This window comes from Eretmochelys imbricata, chromosome 10, assembly GCF_965152235.1.
Source record: "Eretmochelys imbricata isolate rEreImb1 chromosome 10, rEreImb1.hap1, whole genome shotgun sequence".
NCBI lineage: Eukaryota > Metazoa > Chordata > Testudines > Cheloniidae > Eretmochelys > Eretmochelys imbricata.
This window is the reverse complement of record NC_135581.1, coordinates 67,727,427-67,746,980: the sequence shown is the minus strand read 5'-3', so window position 1 is coordinate 67,746,980 and position 19,554 is coordinate 67,727,427. Positions and strand designations below refer to the sequence as shown.

Genomic DNA, 19,554 nt, shown 5'->3' with positions numbered 1-19,554 from the left:
GAGATACGGACTGCTCTTTCCTAAGAAAAAGGCTCAGAGCACTAAGAAGTCAAGTTAAAAGATTTATTATGTGGAAATAAGAATTAAACTTTAGAAGAAATTTCTGGGAAGTGGAAAATACATACTACAATGATAAGCACAGGGCATATGGGCAGTCAGGTAAAAACTGCCCTGTCCTTTAAAAATTAGGGGCTAAAGAAGAGAGGTAATCAAGAAATATCTGTGGAAAAGTGGCTACAACAAAAAGGGCTACAGGACCTTAAAACATCTTGTACTGAATAAGTCCTTAATGATTTATAAGAGACAGATTTAGAATCCAAATCACTCTACCTCTTGGTCATAAGACAATACTTTAAGAGTTATATATGTTATGTTTTTAGATATTTTTCAGTGTCTTAGGATTCCGGTCAAGGCTTTTTCTCAGCGCAACTTAAAGAATTTTTCCAAACTTCAGTTCAATGGCTCTTAGCTTTTTCAGCCAACAGTCTCAACTAAATCATGCTTCCTACAATAGCCCTGAAAACATGTGTATTCTAATACAGTGATAACTCCTAAGTGCATTTTTCCAAATCTTTTCCGAGGACTTTGTAAATTTAAGAGAGTACAAGTAGGATCTTAATGTCTAACTGCTGGCACAGGACCTCTCCTGGAAGTAAATGCAGAGGAGAAAGATGAAAAGTAATTAACTGATTACAGTAGCACTCACACTATTGACAAAAGAAATTTTTCGCACATACACATTTGTTGTTGTAAACCTAACAGAGTAGATCAATCATTAGTGCATATAAATCTCTGGGTTTGTCTACATAGTTAGTGCACATCAGCATGTTGCACACCAACTGGCTGCATGGATCCTGCTGGCGTACAAACTTCCTTAATGCGCATAGATGTAGCCCTGTTTGAAACAAGCAATCGTCAATGCACATGAGGGAACTTTTAGTGTGTTCCAGCAGATTCCACGTGGCCAGTTAGTGTTCAACACACTGGCACACACAGGAATTTATACCCCACCTGGTATACACTAACACGCTATATAGACAAGCTCACAGAGTCTACAAGTCAAGTGCTTTTGTTACCAAAGAGCATTCCACATAAGAAAGCAGAGCTCCTGATAAGCAAGTAGTTCAAAATGACCACACTCTTATCCAAGAGACCCCAGAAATATTTTTATTTACTCTGACTGTAAGATATAACTAATTTCTTAACCAAAAACAGTGCAGAAATCGATAACTCATCCAATAGATTTTGGAGAACTGAAATTGCAAATTGCAGGTGGGTACACTGAGGGAAACAGTATTTTGCTTCTATCAGGATAGATTATGCATGGAAATAGGCCTACTGTTTAAGAGTTTTTAAGAAAGGGTCTATGAAGAATAGTAAATATACACAGAACATTCTTGACAGTAAGGTTCTAATACAAATTAACAAAAGCAAAATGGAATCTCACTCCTTATACTCTTCTACTTAATAGCATACGAAAATACGTTGCCCACCTCTTGAAATTCCCTGCAACGCATAGATATTAGGGAAGGATTGAGAATGGTGTTTCAGTCCTAACTCTGAATCTCTTTGATTTTGTTTGTCTGTGCTGTAACTCATAACCTTACTGTTATTTGAATACAAGTTGGACTTGTTAGCAAAGTTCCTTGCAGTACTAGGAAGAAGTTTTTGCACATTACAGACATCAACCCCAAATTTCTCAGATTCATAAACACTTATAAAAATCTTAATTTGTCAAGGAAAAGTAAGTTGAATGTAATGACCAATAGGTGAACACTTTCTCCATCTTCATTTATATACCTTCACATCAACCAATTTATTTGGCCATTACATCTGATTAGAAACCAAAAGGTAATGCAAGGCTGCTCATTAGGACGTGGCTGAGATTGTGACTTGTTAGAATTCGATCAGATACAACCTATAGCAGAAAAAGTAAAAACTATACAGTAAAATTTTAAAAAGAGAAACAGGCAGTCATGATTAACTCTATATTCCATATGGCAAAAATTTAATTACAAAGGGTAAAACTCAGCTTCCTTAATTTACTAGATAATTTACAAGTAATTTCCTTGTATAGCTGGAGAGAAGGCACTTATGCATCCTTTGAAGCTGAAAGATAAATTGGCTTTGAAACAGAAATCACTGTTATTAACTGCAGTCATAAAAGCCTAGCACCAGCAATTATTACAAGTTCCCTTTTATATAGAAGATATTGCATTCTGTCTTTGAGAAGTCAGAAAAGGTGTTTGTTCAAGCTACATAAATTAACAATGTACCTTTACGGGAAGAGAAAAGAAACAAATGAACTAGAAGACAGACAGGGCTTTTAACTCTTTTGGAAATGCTTAAAATGACATCAGATTATTACTGATGCTTCAGTTTGCATGTTCTAGATAAGTATTAATTCAAACCCATTTGTCAATATACTCAGAGATCAGATGTAAGTGTGCTAAAAGTGTGAAATACTAAATATATTTTGGCTAACAGCATTAATTGCTTTAGTGCCAATTCTGATCCTATGCTACTGAAGAATAATTCTGGTCATAAAATCCAGACAAAGCTTGGGATGTTTCATATTTCTGAAAGGATCTACACTTCAGTTCAATTAAAAAATTGCATATCCAGATGTTCATTATACAATGGGTGAACCTAATGAAGTTCCAAGATTTTGAAAGAGTTTTTTTGATTTCAGAAATAGTCCTAAAAAAAAAAATTAGGAATTTTCTGGAAACAGCAGACTTTCAGACCAGCAAACTTTTCTAAGGATACCTACTGCACAACGGTAAATTGCAATGACAGCTATAATAGAGACTGTTTTTATGGGTCAGATCAACACTTAAAGAGCTGGTTTTGTTCTTTTAAATATTTCACACTCATTCAGTTTACTCTTTGCAATATCAAAAATATACCGGGTGTATATTTATCCACTTATTTTTAACTGAAAAAGGGCAACCTAGCATATTCAAACTGCTTTAAAATCCAGTACAAAGCTCTAACAGAAGACGCTTGCAAATAAACTCAGGCTTTGTCTACATCAGTGGTTCCCAAACTAGGGGCGCCACTTGTTCAGGAAGAGTGCCTGGCGGGCCGGGCCGGTTTGTTTACCTGCCACATGCGCAGGTTCGGCCGATCGTGGCTCCCACTGGCCACAGTTCGCTGCTCCAGGCCAACAGGGGCTGCGGGAAGCGGCACGGGCCGACAGACTTGCTGGCCACCCTTTCCGCAGCCCCCATTGGCCTGGTGCGGCGAACCACGGCCAGTGGGAGCCGCGATTGGCCAAACCTGCGGACGCGGCAGGTAAACAAACCGGCCTGCCCTGCCAGGGGCTTTGCCTGAACAAACGGCGCCCCTAGTTCGGGAACCACTGGTCTACACTACCACTTTTGTCAGTCAGGGGTGTGAAAAAAACCACACCTCCTGACCGACCTAAGTTTCACTAGCAAAAGGGCTGGTGTGGACACGCTATGTCAGCACGAGAGGCTCTCCTGCTGACATAGCCAATGCCGCTCATTGGGGGTGGTTTAATTATGCCAGCAGAAGAGCTCTGTCTCTCCAGCTAACAAAGAGCAGCTACCTGGGAGACATTACAGCTGTGCTGTTTTAAGGTCCGCAGTGTAGACATAGCCTCACATTCACCAGCTGCTGAGGATTTAGACAGTAGGCAATACACAGTGATTAGAATGTGATACTAAGTGATTAGCACGGTTAAATGCCTAGATTACGGGAACCCAATCTTAAGCCAGTATATACTAACCTTTCTTTAATTTTTAAAAAGGAACACACTACAGTACAAAAAGTTGGAGCAGGGTTATTTCTTCTAGCACCTGACCCAACATGTACAGAGGGTTTTTTTTCTTTTAAAAAGCTGGGTAGCATTTAACAGTCACTGTAATGCAACATCTGGAATTCTTTAGGTTAGCATGAGAAAGGTAAGTTTATGACAGAATTCATATTGGCAGAAATCATGGCTTCACCTTGCCCTGATTATCTGAGCTCCATTTGCTCTCTGTCCACTCTGAGTCTTTGTTCCCAGCAGCAATCTGAAGAGCAGTCAGTTCATACCTGCCTTCCCTTTGTCTTCAGCTCAAGAGTCAGTTTTTTGGGAAAGTGTGAAGTAAAATATAGCATATAACATAAGCTGCTTCAGTCTATGTTCTCATTTAGATGATTGTGCTTTATTCAAATGCACTGGATTCATGTAATTTTGAATAATTTGTTTTACACTAAATGTATTAAAATATACTGTTCTTAACTATAGATCCACAGGGTATTGTATAGGTCTTGGTAAGAAAGTGTCATATACCATGATGTGTAAGCCATAACTACAATGTCCATTTGAATGGAATAAAGGCAAATAACTAACTCTATCACCACGTTTCAGCAAAGGACAAAAATATATTAAAAGGAATTAGCTAATGTCTTCTACAAATGATGGATTTCAGCTATCATTTACTAGAGAAATCTGATACTTAGGAAATGTTCCAATAAGGAAGGGAACAGCATCACTGCTTTACATGAAAGAAGCTTTTTAGACTTAGTAGGACTCATTTACTCCTTGAAATATAGTTGAAACAGTTAACACACCATCTTTACATTATTATATGACTAAGTATCTACACAACATAGGAAAGTTACTTACTAGCACTACACTAAATGGTCCTCAAAATACATAATCATGACAAGTATGGACAAAAATGCAGTTTATTGGTATTCATTAATTTCTCAACACTGACAAAAGATTAATATATTGTGTCTGAGGATGTTTCTGCAGCACTTTAAAGGAGAATGACTTAAAAACATCTGGAACGGATTTAAGTTTCCATGATAGGTCTAAAGATTTGGAAACTTAATTTAATTTCCTGCAGATTTTATGAGAAGCTAGCAAACATCTATTTTTAGAAATACATGTGTGCTTTCACAAAAAGATGATGTATATTAAGAGACTGTTAGCCACTTCTAATTTCATCACTTTCAACCATAGTTAGATTAACATTGGCTGGTATTAAATGCTAGATCATCAACAGTTTCACTTCTAGACCATGAGCTGTTTTTATACTAAATCACTTCAAGACCTCCTACTTTCTGTAGCTGAGGTCAAATGTGAGAAGTGCTATATTTCCTGGGCTTCATGAGTCACACAAAGTGAACCTTCTACTGTTTATACAAAATACAGTCACCAAATAATCATGAATTGTTCAAGCTAGCCATATGAAGTATTTATCTGTTTTTTTGACAGAATTTTACATCTGGAATTTATAAGCCACACTCTTAAGTATCATATGGGTATTTTTATAAACTGGTTTCTATTTTTCTTTAAGCTTCTATTACAAAAATATGACTGATATTTTACTGACGCTGGTTAACACAAGAGCTACAAAATAATGAAAAGTTAGTTGAATCAATAATACTACATAACAGTTTGAACATGGAAGTTCTCTGACATAAAAATTAGTACCCTTGTTTTAAAAATACAACTCTAGTAATATATACAGAAGACCGACCATACCAGATTGCTGTGATATATTTACAATATGAAACGTATTTTTACATTTCATATGAATCAATTTATAGATTTCAAAATGCTAAGTTTTATTATAATGCAGGCAAATTTTGAAGGAAAACCATAAATATAATGTCAAATTAAAGCCAGGATCATAAGAACAAAATGCTGTTTTTGAGGTAAAAAGATAATTAATAAAAGAAATAAGTAGCAGGAAATGGTCAGTAACTGAAGCACCAAAGCAAAATGTTCAGCACAGAACATTCAGTATAGAGCAGAACAAAAGGATGAGGGCAACTTATTTATCCTTCAAAGAGTTAAGGGCGGGGGCAGGGGAAGAAGTGTGAGAATTTGTCACAGGCATAAGAACGTTTCTCAGCTATCACTGGTCTGAGATGAGGATTTGAAAAGTTTAGTGGTTGGGAAGAATCTGTATTGCTCTAAAGTATTTCCGGAATTGACAGGTTGAGAGATAATCAACCTTAAAAATCACAATTATTTCCAAATACCATATTGATTAACTACCCTCTTACCCCCTCAAAAAAGTCAATGATGATATGATTTTAGCAACCAGTATCAAACAGACATTACAATATGCGTGTAAGCACTTTGGGGAAGAAATATGTAGTTTTATGATTTGTATACAAAAGCTAACACAATGGACACCGATCCTGATAATGGCCTCTCGATGCTACCAAACCACAACACAAATATTGCAATTAAAATGGCCTAGTCCTTTTGCATCTTCAATTCACTTAAACTATGAAGTTCAAAGTTTTAAGCGAATATTTATTTCTTATAGACTTAAATCACATCTGAAGGATTTCTACATCTTTTATATACTGAATGACCTCAGGATTCAAGGCTCTATTAACTGAACCATTAACACAGTCCTACCTAGAACATTGCCTGAAGGCACTTCTTCTAGATCCTCCAGTCCTCTTCCCATCAGCAAATAGAGATTCTCTAATGTACAGCAAGCCATGTGAGGTACTGATGGCAGATCATCTGCAGCAGAACAACCTGACGGTAACTAGGTACAGAGAAAAATAATCAATGCTGGATATTTATCTCTAAGTAACTGCTATTAACTTGGTTCTGAAGTGACTCTAGAACTCCAGAACTGAAAACAAATACATACCTAAAGCATTTTTAGTTTAACAAAGTTATCTGTCAGAAGAAATTCTGATAAAATAATTTGATTAACACTGATTTCTAAATCAAACTTGAGAGGAAACAGAGTTCATACAGGGAACCCATGAAAAATTACTGTTAGAATGACACAGTAGCAAGAATATAATGTGATTTGTTACTTTGATTAATTTTTAGCTCCGAACATATTTTATTTTAAGGGTAACACAGATATTTTCATAAGTAAAAAATTAGCTTTTATGAACACAGTTCCAAAATACCAAAAGACAAAATTTATCACAATTCATTAACTAGTATTTTCCCCTGCAAAGGGAAACATTTCCTTCCTAATCATTTTCTTGAGATCTTCTAATGGTCTAGATATTGGAGTTAGCAGTGGAGACAGTACTCAAACTATTTTGACAACATTAACTCTAAATATATGTAACGAGATTGTTGGCTCAACACAGTCAGCTGAAACTTCAAAAACAGTCAAAGAACACCTTCACAGCAACATACTTGCAACATGACATTAGACTATAAGGATATAGTGGGTGCCAGAGTAATGGAGTCTGGACTCAAGTATCAGGGGGTAGCCGTGTTAGTCTGTAACCACAAAAACAACAAGGAGTCCGGTGGCACCTTAAAGACCAACAGATTTATTTGAGCACAAGCTTTTGTGGGTAAAAACCCCACTTCTTCAGATGCATGGAGTGAAAATTACGGATGCAGACATAAATATACTGGCACATGAAGAGTTACCTCACAAGTGGAGAACCAGTGTTGACAGGGCCAATTCGATCAGGGTCGATGTAGTCCACTGCCAATAATAGATGAGATGTCAATTCCAGGAGAGGCAAAGCTGCTTTTGTAATGAGCCAGCCACTCCCAGTCCCTATTCAAGCCCAAATTCATTCAATTTGCAAATGAATTTTAGTTCTGCTGTTTTGCAAATTTAACACCATTAATTTGGGCTTGAATAGGGACTGAAGAAGTGGGGTTTTTACCCATGAAAGCTTATGCTCAAATAAATCTGTTAGTCTTTAAGGTACCACCAGACTCCTCGTAGTCTGGACTGGATTAGAAGATCCTGAAGAAGGACCAAATAGGAAAAGTTTCACATTTTCTCTTCAATCTTTTGTGTCAATCCAGACAGTATTTATGAAATAGAAAGGAACGATTAGTGTTAACAATGCACTGCAAGATGCCCACAGAAGCCAAATTTTCAAGTGACCTCTAATTTTGGGTGTCTAACTTCAGTCATGTAAAGCCTGTGTTTTGTAAGTCCAGAGCACTAACAATTCCAACTTTAACTAAAGTCAGTATGAGTTTCAAAAGCTCAGCACTTCTGAAAATTAGGCTATAGCTGTCTGGCACTGAACAACCAAAATTAGCTGTCACTTTTGAAAATTCAGGCCTAATTCTATAATGCATTAAAGTATGAAATGAAGCTCAAGTAGTTACATTAAATATCAAAAAACATGTGTCCACCTTTTCTGTTCTAGAAGAGACCATTGATCTAGTAGACTGATCTCAAAGATTTTAGTATTTCCTTTCCATTAATGCAGTAAACCTCTCGGAGGAATTATTTTATCCAATTAGGTAAAATAGACCTGGCAGAGCCCTTGTGCAGAATGAATATACTTTCTGACATTTACGGTCTTGAACCTTCCTAAGATAAATCATGCTCTAGTAACGTACAAACATTCCTGGCTTCTTAAGTCTTACTTGGACAGGACAAAATAGGGTAAAAGGCTTTGTCATGCCTGAAATACAAGGAATTGACTTTTGGTGACAGTGTGGAAGAATCCCGGCACTACCTTATCCAAAATAAAAAATACGATTGCAGCACAGGAATTAAAGTTCACTAACTTGTCTAGCTGAGCAGACATCTATTAGAAACAAAACTCTGACAAATCAACTGGGCTCTCTTCCAGAGTTTCAAAGCCTGTCGGAATGCCTTCTAAGGAACATGTCATCATGCTCCCTGCTAGGAGATGGGGAAATGCTAATGAGCAAACAGGGTGGAGGGTGAGAGGAAATGGAGCACAGTTTGGCTTTGAAAGGTGAAGAGCTGGAAGGAATACAAGAAAGAATGCAAGTGTGGGAGACTCCTCTAGTTTCCTCCCAATGAGCATCTATGCCACTGAAGGAGGATCACAGCACGGATGACCTGAAAGCCATTCATACCTCCCTCAAAGGCAGCTTAGTCAGATGCACATTATTGGATATCCAAACCCAAAAGGTGATCCTCTTAAAAAAGATCTTAGATGTTTTTGAAAAAGCAACAAAATCAATTTGGCATAATTTAACAGAAAAAGGAATTTAGAAACATCACAGTAACCTTCATAATACTTGCTTAGTATACGCACTAACTTAAAACCTCCTGCTATAGCATCCAAAAAAAAATCCCCCAACAGATGCTACCCATTACAAAGTAGTTTTTTTTATTTATTCTGCATTCAAAACTTAGGTCAGTTCTTCTGTCTGTGCCCGTGTGTCACAATCCAATTATAAAATATGAATTTGCATACCGAAATATAGATTCTAGCAATTCACGGAAGCTAACAGTAAATATATACGTTTTAAGTAAATTCTGTGTATGCGCAAGTGTGTGTTCAGATAGTGCCTGTGTGTGTTCTGTGTGACAACATCTACATCAAATTCTATTTTTACCTTTCCGAATTTCATATTAAATTCAACCAAAATTTATTGAAATGTATGCATTTATCACAAATCTTTATGCATTCATCTGAAAGCACAGCACAAAACTGAGCACTCTTCACTAGCCTGAAATTAAACCAAGATACTTTGTGCACATTAAGTTTTAATTAGTCAGCTGTCCCTTCCTCCTCATAAAGGTGACCTGCAAAGAAAAAAGAACTTGGACTTATGTTCTATCTTGATAAAGAAGCAGAGAAAGTTCAGAATATTCACCTCCCACACAACTTTTTTCTTCCTGCTTATATTTTACATTAGAAATTCAGGTTCTGTCTAGCTTGAAAGACTCCAAGATGACTGCAGAACTAGTGAACTAAATGACCTTACCAAAGTCAAAAAAGTGGAAGTTGAGTAACCGAGAAAAGAATTTTTAGCCAGAGCAAAACTAGACATGATGAGAAGTGAATTGTCTGATATTCCTAAAGGTAAAAAACACCAAAAATGAAAAAACTTTACACAAAAATTTTCAGGCTCTTTATCATTATGAAGCAGCTAAAAAAGGCACAGGCTCAAATTCTTTGAAATCCTTTGCAGGTCATCTTTAAGCTATCCTATTGGCTTAGTTCTAACATATAGAAAAGGCTAACTGTTATAGTCATCAAGCTAAGGTTTATTATCTGATTTTTTCCAGTAAAATCAAAGGGTGATCCATTATGAATTGATGAGCTCAAATTAAAAAAAATAAAATAAAATCACAGCTGTAGATTTTTGTGGAATAACTACATAAACCCTACCCTAGAGCGTAGTCTGTATCTCCCATAAGAACTAGGACCCAATCACACATCCATAAAAAGGCATCTCTTACATACTAGGCAAAATCCCATCTTTCATAGATTAACGTTCAGAAATCCTGATTTAAAACCTCCAAAACTTAAGTGATAGCAATGAGTTGGCATTTAGACAACATACAACAACATTCAGATACAAGCCAATTGATTAAAATAGTCACATTATTACAAGTCACATGAAAAAATAGCTAATATAACACACACACTATGCATAGATTTTATATACACTCTTAAAACAGGATACACGACATACAAAACCACCAATACTTACTTTATCAAATTTCCACTCAGAACTACAACGCAAGTGAGACTGATAGCCCCTCATTTTACAATCTATGATTAGGCACATAATGCTTAATTTTGTTATAATAAAAAATAATAAGTAAAATTTTGGTAATTAAGTTTCCTAACTCACTTTGACATTTCTGAAAAAAAATTACCTGAAATTATTAATTGGTGAACAGCATTTAAAAAGCTGTTTAAGTTATCAATGTTGTGAAACAATCCCAAACTATGTTAACATTTTACTATCACCTCTTACCTTGTTCAAAGATTCAGCAGGATCATATTTTGGTCCCAAAACGAAGATCTTTTGCCCTCTTCGCACCACACCACTGAACACTCTAGCAAAAGCAATGAAAGACTCTTTGTCTGCTTCTTGTTTCACAGTTTTTGGGGCCATGCTCTCTGTTTGACTAGTGAGCTCCTGCTCATCACCTAATCAAAGTTAAAGAATAATGAAATGTAAAAACAGTTTCTGTACCATCTTGAGAAAAAATAATAATGAATCAAAGCGTCCAGTCACTTATGAAGAAATATTAGGAGAAAGCAAGGAACTGCTGTTATGACTCAAGAGTCAGGCCTTATCCACACATTTTTTGTTCTGGTATAACCATTTAGGTTAGGGGCAAGATTTTTGTATCAGAATAGTTTTAGCAGTATAACCCCTATGGTGGGCAGAGTTATATTACGATAAAGGTGCCTAACACTAATATAGCTTATTCCCCTCCCACATAGGAATCTCTATCCAGGTATGAAGCACCTTTATACTGAAATAACTGCGCCCACACTGGGGGGTTGTACTGGGGGTGAAGGCATACACTGTGTGTGTAGATAAGCCCTCAGACAAAGCATTACTAAGAACCACGGAGCCAAATGTCCCTACCAGATGTTCTTTTAAATAGACAAATTAAATGCTTTTGGGAGGTGAAGGAGATTGGTGGAGACAGTCTGTAAGTAACACCACTACCATTAGGGATTAACCTTTTCATTTATTTAAAAGTCCATCATGCATACTTAACAGGCTATAACCACACTCAGGTTAAAGATAATAGCGATTGACTAATCTGATTGGTTATTTGCTCCAACCACTCCCACTCCTACTCCTTCCCTTATACTCTTCTTCACCTCATCCTCACTCCATCTCGCCTCGAGGCTCCTCTCTTTCCTTCCCTTCCTTTTCATCCCTGCCCTACCCTCTTATCCACCTCCCTTGTCTTTCCATCTAGTTAATCCCACATCTAGAACATTTAAAAAATGAAACAAATACCTAATATGGTATCTGCAAACCATCACTCTGTTTGTGTATATATCCCTTTGTCTTGTCTATTTAGATTGTAAATTCTTCAGGGAGGTAGTCTCTCCAATTCTATGTTTGTACAGTGCATACCCAGCACAATCAGGTCCTGTTCTCAGCTGATCCCCAAGCACTACTGTAATAAAAGCAGAGCATCTCCCCATAAGAAAAATGGATGACAAAAGATAGTCCTGTGAAATATTGTACCTTTTGTCTCACCAGTCTTCACAGTCAATTCAGATTCATTTCCAGAAAGGGCCTGTTCTGGTAGCTCTTGTCCTTGACTGGCTATCAATTTTTCTGCATGTCTTTGTCTTGCAAGCTCACGTCTTTGAGCAATTTCTTCTTGTGTTAAAGGCCTATATTCCATTTGAAATCATTAACATTTGGAAATACCATTCATTTTCCAATAAATACAAAGTAACTGAAATATTATGTCTTAGAGAAACAAAACTGAACTTAAATTTCCCAAAAAATTTCAAGGTTTGTTAGTGAAGTATTTCCGGCAGTTTTTAAGGCAGTAATAAAATATCCCATTCTTCTGCTACATCCAGGAGGAATCTATTATGCTACATTTCTGCTGATACTTGTGGTGTTAAAACAAACCCATCACATGTGTAATTGTTCTGAGAATTATCACTCTTTTGGTGAACAGTGACTTGATAACAGTCATGATAACTAGAATCACAAGCTAGTATGCTACACTAGTAGCGGAGAATAAAATGGAGTAAGTGTGCAGTTTAGAAATATTTAAACCACACTAACTTCGAACAAATTGCAAGAAAAATTACCATCTATCAGTGAATACATTCATTTTAGATTACTTGTACTATTTTTGGCATTTAAATTTATTTCTCTAAGCCAATATTGGAAGCTACCCAGAGCAGAGAAAAGATTTTGTTTGGTTTACCTGCCCTCTAAGCTAGTATCTACCCTAAATAGCATGTGAAACCATTTACTTTAATGAGCTGAACAGGAAACAGTGAAGGAACAGCTTAAAAAAAATTCCTAACAAATATGCAGAGTGAAATCCTGGCTTCACTGAAGTCAACGGCAGTTTTACCAACGACATCAATGGAACCAGGATCTTACTTCCTGTATTTCATACACCAATTCACTGGTTACTTCTACCTTACACTAATCAAAATTAATTCCTATCCAAAATAACTGCATCTTATGTGTCTTGTGGAGCAAAGGAATTGTCTTTAAACAGCCAAAGAGAACTGTAATATTCCCTTTCCTAAAAAAAAAAACAAACAAACAAAAACCTATATTTCAAACAAAAACAAATGTACTAAGTCACAAGCACAATAACCAGGAAAAAAACTAGATTTAAAGAACTTAACGACAAGATTAGCTAGCCCTGAGGGAACCTGATCTTTATCATTTTTTATTTTCCTTAGCAGCATAATTCCTTCCAAAAGGTAATATAGGTAGAATTCCTTCTAAATACAATAATAAAATTTTTCTCAGACATTTTCATTGCATGTCAATGGCTTATTTTAAATTTACTTTTAAATTATCTGTGCATTTTTCAAAATCTGGCCATAAATAAAACTTGTGATATGAGGCACTCAAATATGTGAAGGCCATATAAACACTTAATTTCAGTCCAACCACAGTTGCTCCCAGAACACCTTCCATTAGCTTCCCCTCTGTGATGGCTCATCTGTGAGTGTACCTGTGATCTGTTCCGTGAGCAGTTGCCAAGTGACAGGTCTCTGCCTGAACTCCTTCCAGAGTGGAACTCTGCAGTTCATTAGGTTGTAACCATCCCTATTCCCACTGTACCACCAGAGTTACAGGGTAAGTGGTACTTTATACCTCCCTGTAATCTCTCATGAGGGCATCCTCAGATGACAGGTTTTGCTACCTTCACCTCTTTCAGGATGGAACCCACAGTTCTACCAGTCTCCAACTGGATCATGGGATAGCAGTCCCCATTTCCAACTGTGTTAACAGGGCTGGCCCAACTTTAGTTGTTAATCGCCAGATGCTTCTATCCAGGAGCATGTGACTAGTGGCTGATTAAAGTGATTCAAAACAGCTCCTTCCAAACAGATGTACTGTCCCTATTCTCAGAGGTCCATGGCAAACAGAGAAAAGGGTGAAGACACAAAAGATCTACATGTCTGGGTCCCACCCAAAACTCAAACTCCCTCAAAGCTCAGGTGAGCCCAGTTACCTCACACACATCACACGGAGTTTATGCCTTACTTCCACCTCCCTAGAGTACTGAGCAAGGTATAGAACTATTTCTGGGCAGGGAGAGACAGGCTGCCCTCCTGCACACTCTCTCTCCCCCTGAGCAGCTGCTGGTTGAGCTCCACCTCCTTCATTCTCTTGGCAGAGCTTTTTAAGGGGTTAGTGTTCATCTGATTTTAGGATCTGACCCTGGAAAAAGTCAGCCAGGTTAACCTGGCTGGAAACAGGCAGGTAGATAAATAGGTAGGCATTTTCCAATGAACAGCTAACCCACTGTCCTGTTATGGACTGCTGGTATTTTCCCCAGGTGATACACCTTATCTCTGTTATTGGTTCATTTCCTCCTTGTTTTCAGCTAACAGCCTTCTTTGATTTAACTTCATGAAGTCAGACAAAAAAAAAAAAAAACCAAACAGGTAAAATGAAGTACACATAATATTCATACAAAACACTACAGAACTCCCTCATCCTTCCTATTATATGACAACATTCAATTCAAAGTCCTCCTCGAATTCAAGGCCCCACATAATTTGCCCCCACTCAGATCTCTGCTCTCATTTCCTCTTAGTCTGTACATCTTCAAATCCTATTGTCTTTCTTTCCTTTTTTCATCTTCCTTTGTGGTTCACAGTCTTTATCCTGCTACCCCATAAGCTGGGAAGATTCTCTCTTTTCTTGTCCACCAATCAATCACCTTTCCTCTTCTTCACAGCTTCTGATAGTACTTCCAATATTGTCCTCATAAATCGTTCCATTTCCTCAACTATTGAGGCATGTCTTGTCTTGGTTTTTCCAAAGAAAAAAACTCTTTAGGGCATTTTGTAAACATACAAATAGTAATGTAAACATGTTTAGGGCATTTTGTAAACATGTACATTTATGGAATTATATAAATGGCTTTTAATATTATCATGATGTGTATACCAGGTCCTCCATGCCTGATGGTGAATGGCTTTGAAATTTAATGCTGCAAAATACACTGCTGTTAAGAGAAGGTTTCTGTTATATCTGATGTTGAAAAAAATAAAGCAAAAGCCACATGGAAACTTGAACAAAAATATAAGACTGTCCTAGTCACCTTAAAACCGGTTCAGATTTTTCTCCCATCCCCAATTCTCTCTCCACCAACTTCTCTTCACTGAAAGATAGGTCACACAAAGTGTTAAGAATAACTAGACAATAAGTGAAAATTTTACCGGACCAGTATGGTGAAAGCTGGGAAGCTAATAATCCCCTCTTTAAACTGCTAAAAAGAAGAGGAAAATGACAAATGAAGGTCATGACACACTACAAATCTGTAACACAGATGTTTCAACAGGCACAAAGAGGTGGTTTAAAACTTTGTAGACCCTAATATCATGCCCGGAGAACAGGAGATCCTAAGGTTCGGGATCATTACTTTAAGGAATTGCATTTTCCATGAAAAATGGATGAAGGGTCCACCCAAACTGATATTCAAGCCTCAAGAGAAGCTTACTTTTTGCTCATGTGTTTCCACTATTAAATCCTCACACGTAACTTTCTTTTTAAGATAAATACTGTACTAAATGTTAACAGTTCTTTCTGAGAGAACGCATAGCTCAACAAACTATCACGGCCCAAATAAATCCACTTTGTTGTCCCCCTCCTTAATTTTGAATTTTCAAGCTGACAACTGCTGACATCTTCTCAATCAAACAGCAACCTTACGGATTTTTACACTTTAATAGATATTTACAACTTGAACTACATCTTAAAGATTTTCCCCTAAAATTCAGATTAGTGAAGTAATATACTATTTGTGATATTGTTTATATATTTTAAGGTTCATTTACTCTCTCACTGTAGGCAAATCTTTAATGTTATGCTATGATGATAATTACCAATTATTTATTAGAAATATATCCCATCATAATGCTGCAAAACTGGAGAAAAACTATGGTCAATGGTGGTTGTCATAAATATAAAGGGAAGGGTAAACCCCTTTGAAATCCCTCCTGGCCAGGGGAAAGCTCCTCTCACCTGTAAAGGGTTAAGAAGCTAAAGGTAACCTCGCTGGCACCTGACCAAAATGACCAATGAGGAGACAAGATACTTTCAAAAGCTGGGAGGAGGGAGAGAAACAAAGGGTCTGTGTGTTTGTCTATATGCTGGTTTCTGCCGGGGACAGACCAGGAATGGAGTCTTAGAACTTTTAGTAAGTAATCTAGCTAGGTATGTGTTAGATTATGATTTCTTTAAATGGCTGAGAAAAGAATTGTGCTGAATAGAATAACTATTTCTGTCTGTGTATCTTTTTTGTAACTTAAGGTTTTGCCTAGAGGGGTTCTCTATGTTTTTGAATCTAATTACCCTGTAAGATATCTACCATCCTGATTTTACAGGGGGGGATTTCTTTATTTCTATTTACTTCTATTTTTATTAAGTCTTCTTGTAAGAAAACTGAATGCTTTTTCATTGTTCTCAGATCCAAGGGTTTGGGTCTGTGGTCACCTATGCAAATTGGTGAGGCTTTTTATCCAACATTTCCCAGGAAAGGGGGGGTGCAAGTGTTGGGAGGATTGTTCATTGTTCTTAAGATCCAAGGGTCTGGGTCTGTAGTCACCTAGGCCAATTGGTGAGGCTTTTTACCAAACCTTGTCCAGGAAGTGGGGTGCAAGGTTTTGGGAAGTATTTTGGGGGGAAAGACGCGTCCAAACAGCTCTTCCCCAGTAACCAGTATTAGTTTGGTGGTGGTAGCGACCAATCCAAGGACAACGGGTGGAATATTTTGTACCTTGGGGAAGTTTTGACCTAAGCTGGTAAAGATAAGCTTAGGAGGTTTTTCATGCAGGTCCCCACATCTGTACCCTAGAGTTCAGAGTGGGGGAGGAACCTTGACAGTGGTGGTAAAGGGAAAAAAGGAAAGAATGGACAAAACAAAGAGGTGGAATACCTCCAGTTAAATACTGGCTTATATTTCAACTCCGGAAGCAAATAATAATATCTAGTTAAGATTAAAGGGGCAACACACACGCAACCCTAATTCTATTAATGTTTTAGTGCCAAGCTGTGCATCATGAAGAATCACTTCAAAGCCATAATGGTACTTGACCAAAGTATGTCATAACAAATCTTGATATCACACATGCCCGTAACTAATTTTGTTTTGTTTGGGTAACATTTTAGGATTTACTGGTAGAATTTAGCTAGTGAGACTCCCAGTTCAGAGAAAACAACGAGGAGTTCTTGTGGCACCTTAGAGACAAACAAATTTATTTGGGTATAAGCTTTTGTGGGCTAGAACCTACTTCATCAGATGCATGGAGTGGAAAATACAGGAGCAGGTAGGTATAAATACATGAAAAGATGGGAGTTGCCTTACCAAGTGTGAGGTCAGTCTAACGAGACAATTGAATTAACAGTAGGATACCAAGGGAGGAAAAATAACTTTTTGTAGTGGTAATGAGAGCGGCCCATTTCAAACCGTTGACAAGAAGGTGTGAGTAACAGTAGGGGGAAATTAGTATGGGGGAAATTGGGTTTAGGTTTTGTAATGACCCAACCACTCCCAGTCTTTATTCAGGCCTAATGTGATGGTGTCCAGTTTGCAAATTAATTCCAGTTCTACAGTTTCATGTTGGAGTCTGTTTTTTAAGTTTTTTTGTTGAAGAGTTGCCACTTTTAGGTCTGTTATTGAGTGACCAAGGAGATTGAAGCGTTCTGGTTTTTTAATGTTATAATTCCTGATGTCAGACTTGTGTCCATTTATTCTTTTGGGTAGAGACTGTCCAGACACAAGGAGCCACAAGGACTCCTCATTGTTTTTGCTGATACAGACTAACACAGCTACCACTCTGAAACCAGTTCAGAAAAGCACTTAAGCATGTGCGTAAGTCCATCCCTATTCAGGATACCACATGCTTCAATCATGACTTCAATTAAGTGCTGTCCTGAATAGAGATGGACTTAAGTACATGCTTTAGGCTCCAATTCAGAAAGCACTTAAAGCATTTCTGCATGCTTTATGGATCTGGAGAGAAGTAGAAAGCCTATTCTGAGAAAAGAAAAGGAGTACTTGTGGCACCTTAGAGACTAACCAATTTATTTGAGCATGAGCTTTCGTGAGCTACAGAAAGTGAGAAGAGAGCACTTCACAGGGCAGTTGGGAAAGGAGTGCTCCCATATAGGAGGCAGTTTAGAGGAAAAAAGTTTTCTTTCTCCCCCCAATCTGTCCATGAAGAGATTACTCTTCAAATAAACCCACTTTGTTGTGTCCCCCCCAAATATTTGAATTTCCAAGCTGACGACTGTTGTGTTTCAACCAAACAGGCAATATTAGGATTTTTACACTTTAACAGATATTTAAAACTTCAAGTACATTTTAAAGATTTTTACTTATATCTAATCTCCACTGGATACATACATAAAAAATTGATTTGATCCAAGAACAAGATGTCACCTTCATTAGCACAGTGCGGGAGCAGAGCTTTATTACAGATTCCAAGAGAAGAATGAAATCTAATGGGTCACTAGCAACACTCCCTGAAACATCTGGTTATCTTTGGAGGGCTTCCAAAAGTACTGCATACGCCCAGCAATATTTAGTTTATTAGAGGTCATCAGATTACAGAGATTATGTGGCATTATTATTCATTATTCTATCTCAAGAATTAAGTAGTCATCTCAATTGATTACATCATATAAGCAGTGATGGAAAGTGAAATTATTTATTGTCAAGTGCATAATTTTTTTTAAAAAAGACTCTACTCCTGTGCTCTAAAAGACAGAACACTGGTAAATTTATGGAAGGCATATTGTTTTCTAATTGAAGCGGTACTTTTTCTATTTTTAAGAAGTTCACATTTTTTGCTGCCAGACTCATAAGTTACATAACTTCTTTGGTACATTTAACCATTTTTAGTTAGCAAACCATTTTGGGGTGGGGTGGTATGGAGTGCAAACACATCTGAATTGCACATTTATTCTAGTGCAGCTTTTTAGACAAAATGATGAGGGGTTCCTAAAAATAAATTTGTCATTTTCCACTCCTGGATTTTCCTGTATAAAGTTTTATTTGCCATGCTTTCTCTATCATCCTCAAGTAATACCCTAAATAGGCACAGCTTTAGCTAAGCAAAGAAACATAAGCATGACTGATCAAAGAACATTTCTTTCGAACTAAAATTCCTATTATAGGGTTATTATAAAGTATTAAAAATGGACAGAGATTTGAGTCCATTTGAAAAGATATAGCAAATTCTATACAGAACTTCTTAGTAACCTTTGCACAAAGTGAAAATTACAATATGCAGATATTTATCAGTATAGTTCTGTTTTTAAGTTTATGCAGAATGTCATGGGAAGAGGATTTAAAACAGTCAAATGTTCAAAGTCAAAAGACAGAGTGGTTAACAATATGCAAAGAAAAGTCAGTTTGTCTGAAAAGATGAAACCAAAAACAGAGATGATAAAGCAAGAGTAAACAATGCAGATCAGCTTGTGGTGTCCTTCCTTTCCCTTAGTCTTATTTTCTTCTCCTGTTTTTCTAGTTAGTTTAAAATAAAGCAATGGTCCAACCACAACTCAAGAAATAATCACTTGATGCTGGTGTTCTTGCTTGTTATCATCCAGTATCACATCTTCCCTTTTAAAGCAAGCTGACCAAAAAGTCA

General features: G+C 37.1%; 1 protein-coding gene across 2 annotated transcripts in view; it reads right to left on the bottom strand.

The window, feature by feature from the left end:
- Positions 1–19,554, bottom strand: part of EFL1 (elongation factor like GTPase 1) — a 149,626-nt gene that overhangs the window by 91,020 nt on the left and 39,052 nt on the right. For both annotated transcript variants that reach the window (XM_077828055.1, XM_077828056.1), the window contains exons 13-15: positions 11,924–12,075; positions 10,682–10,857; positions 6,398–6,533 (exon numbers count right to left, since the gene is read on the bottom strand). In XM_077828055.1, coding sequence (XP_077684181.1) covers positions 6,398–6,533; positions 10,682–10,857; positions 11,924–12,075 — 464 coding nt within the window. The remainder of the gene's footprint in view (positions 1–6,397; positions 6,534–10,681; positions 10,858–11,923; positions 12,076–19,554) is intronic.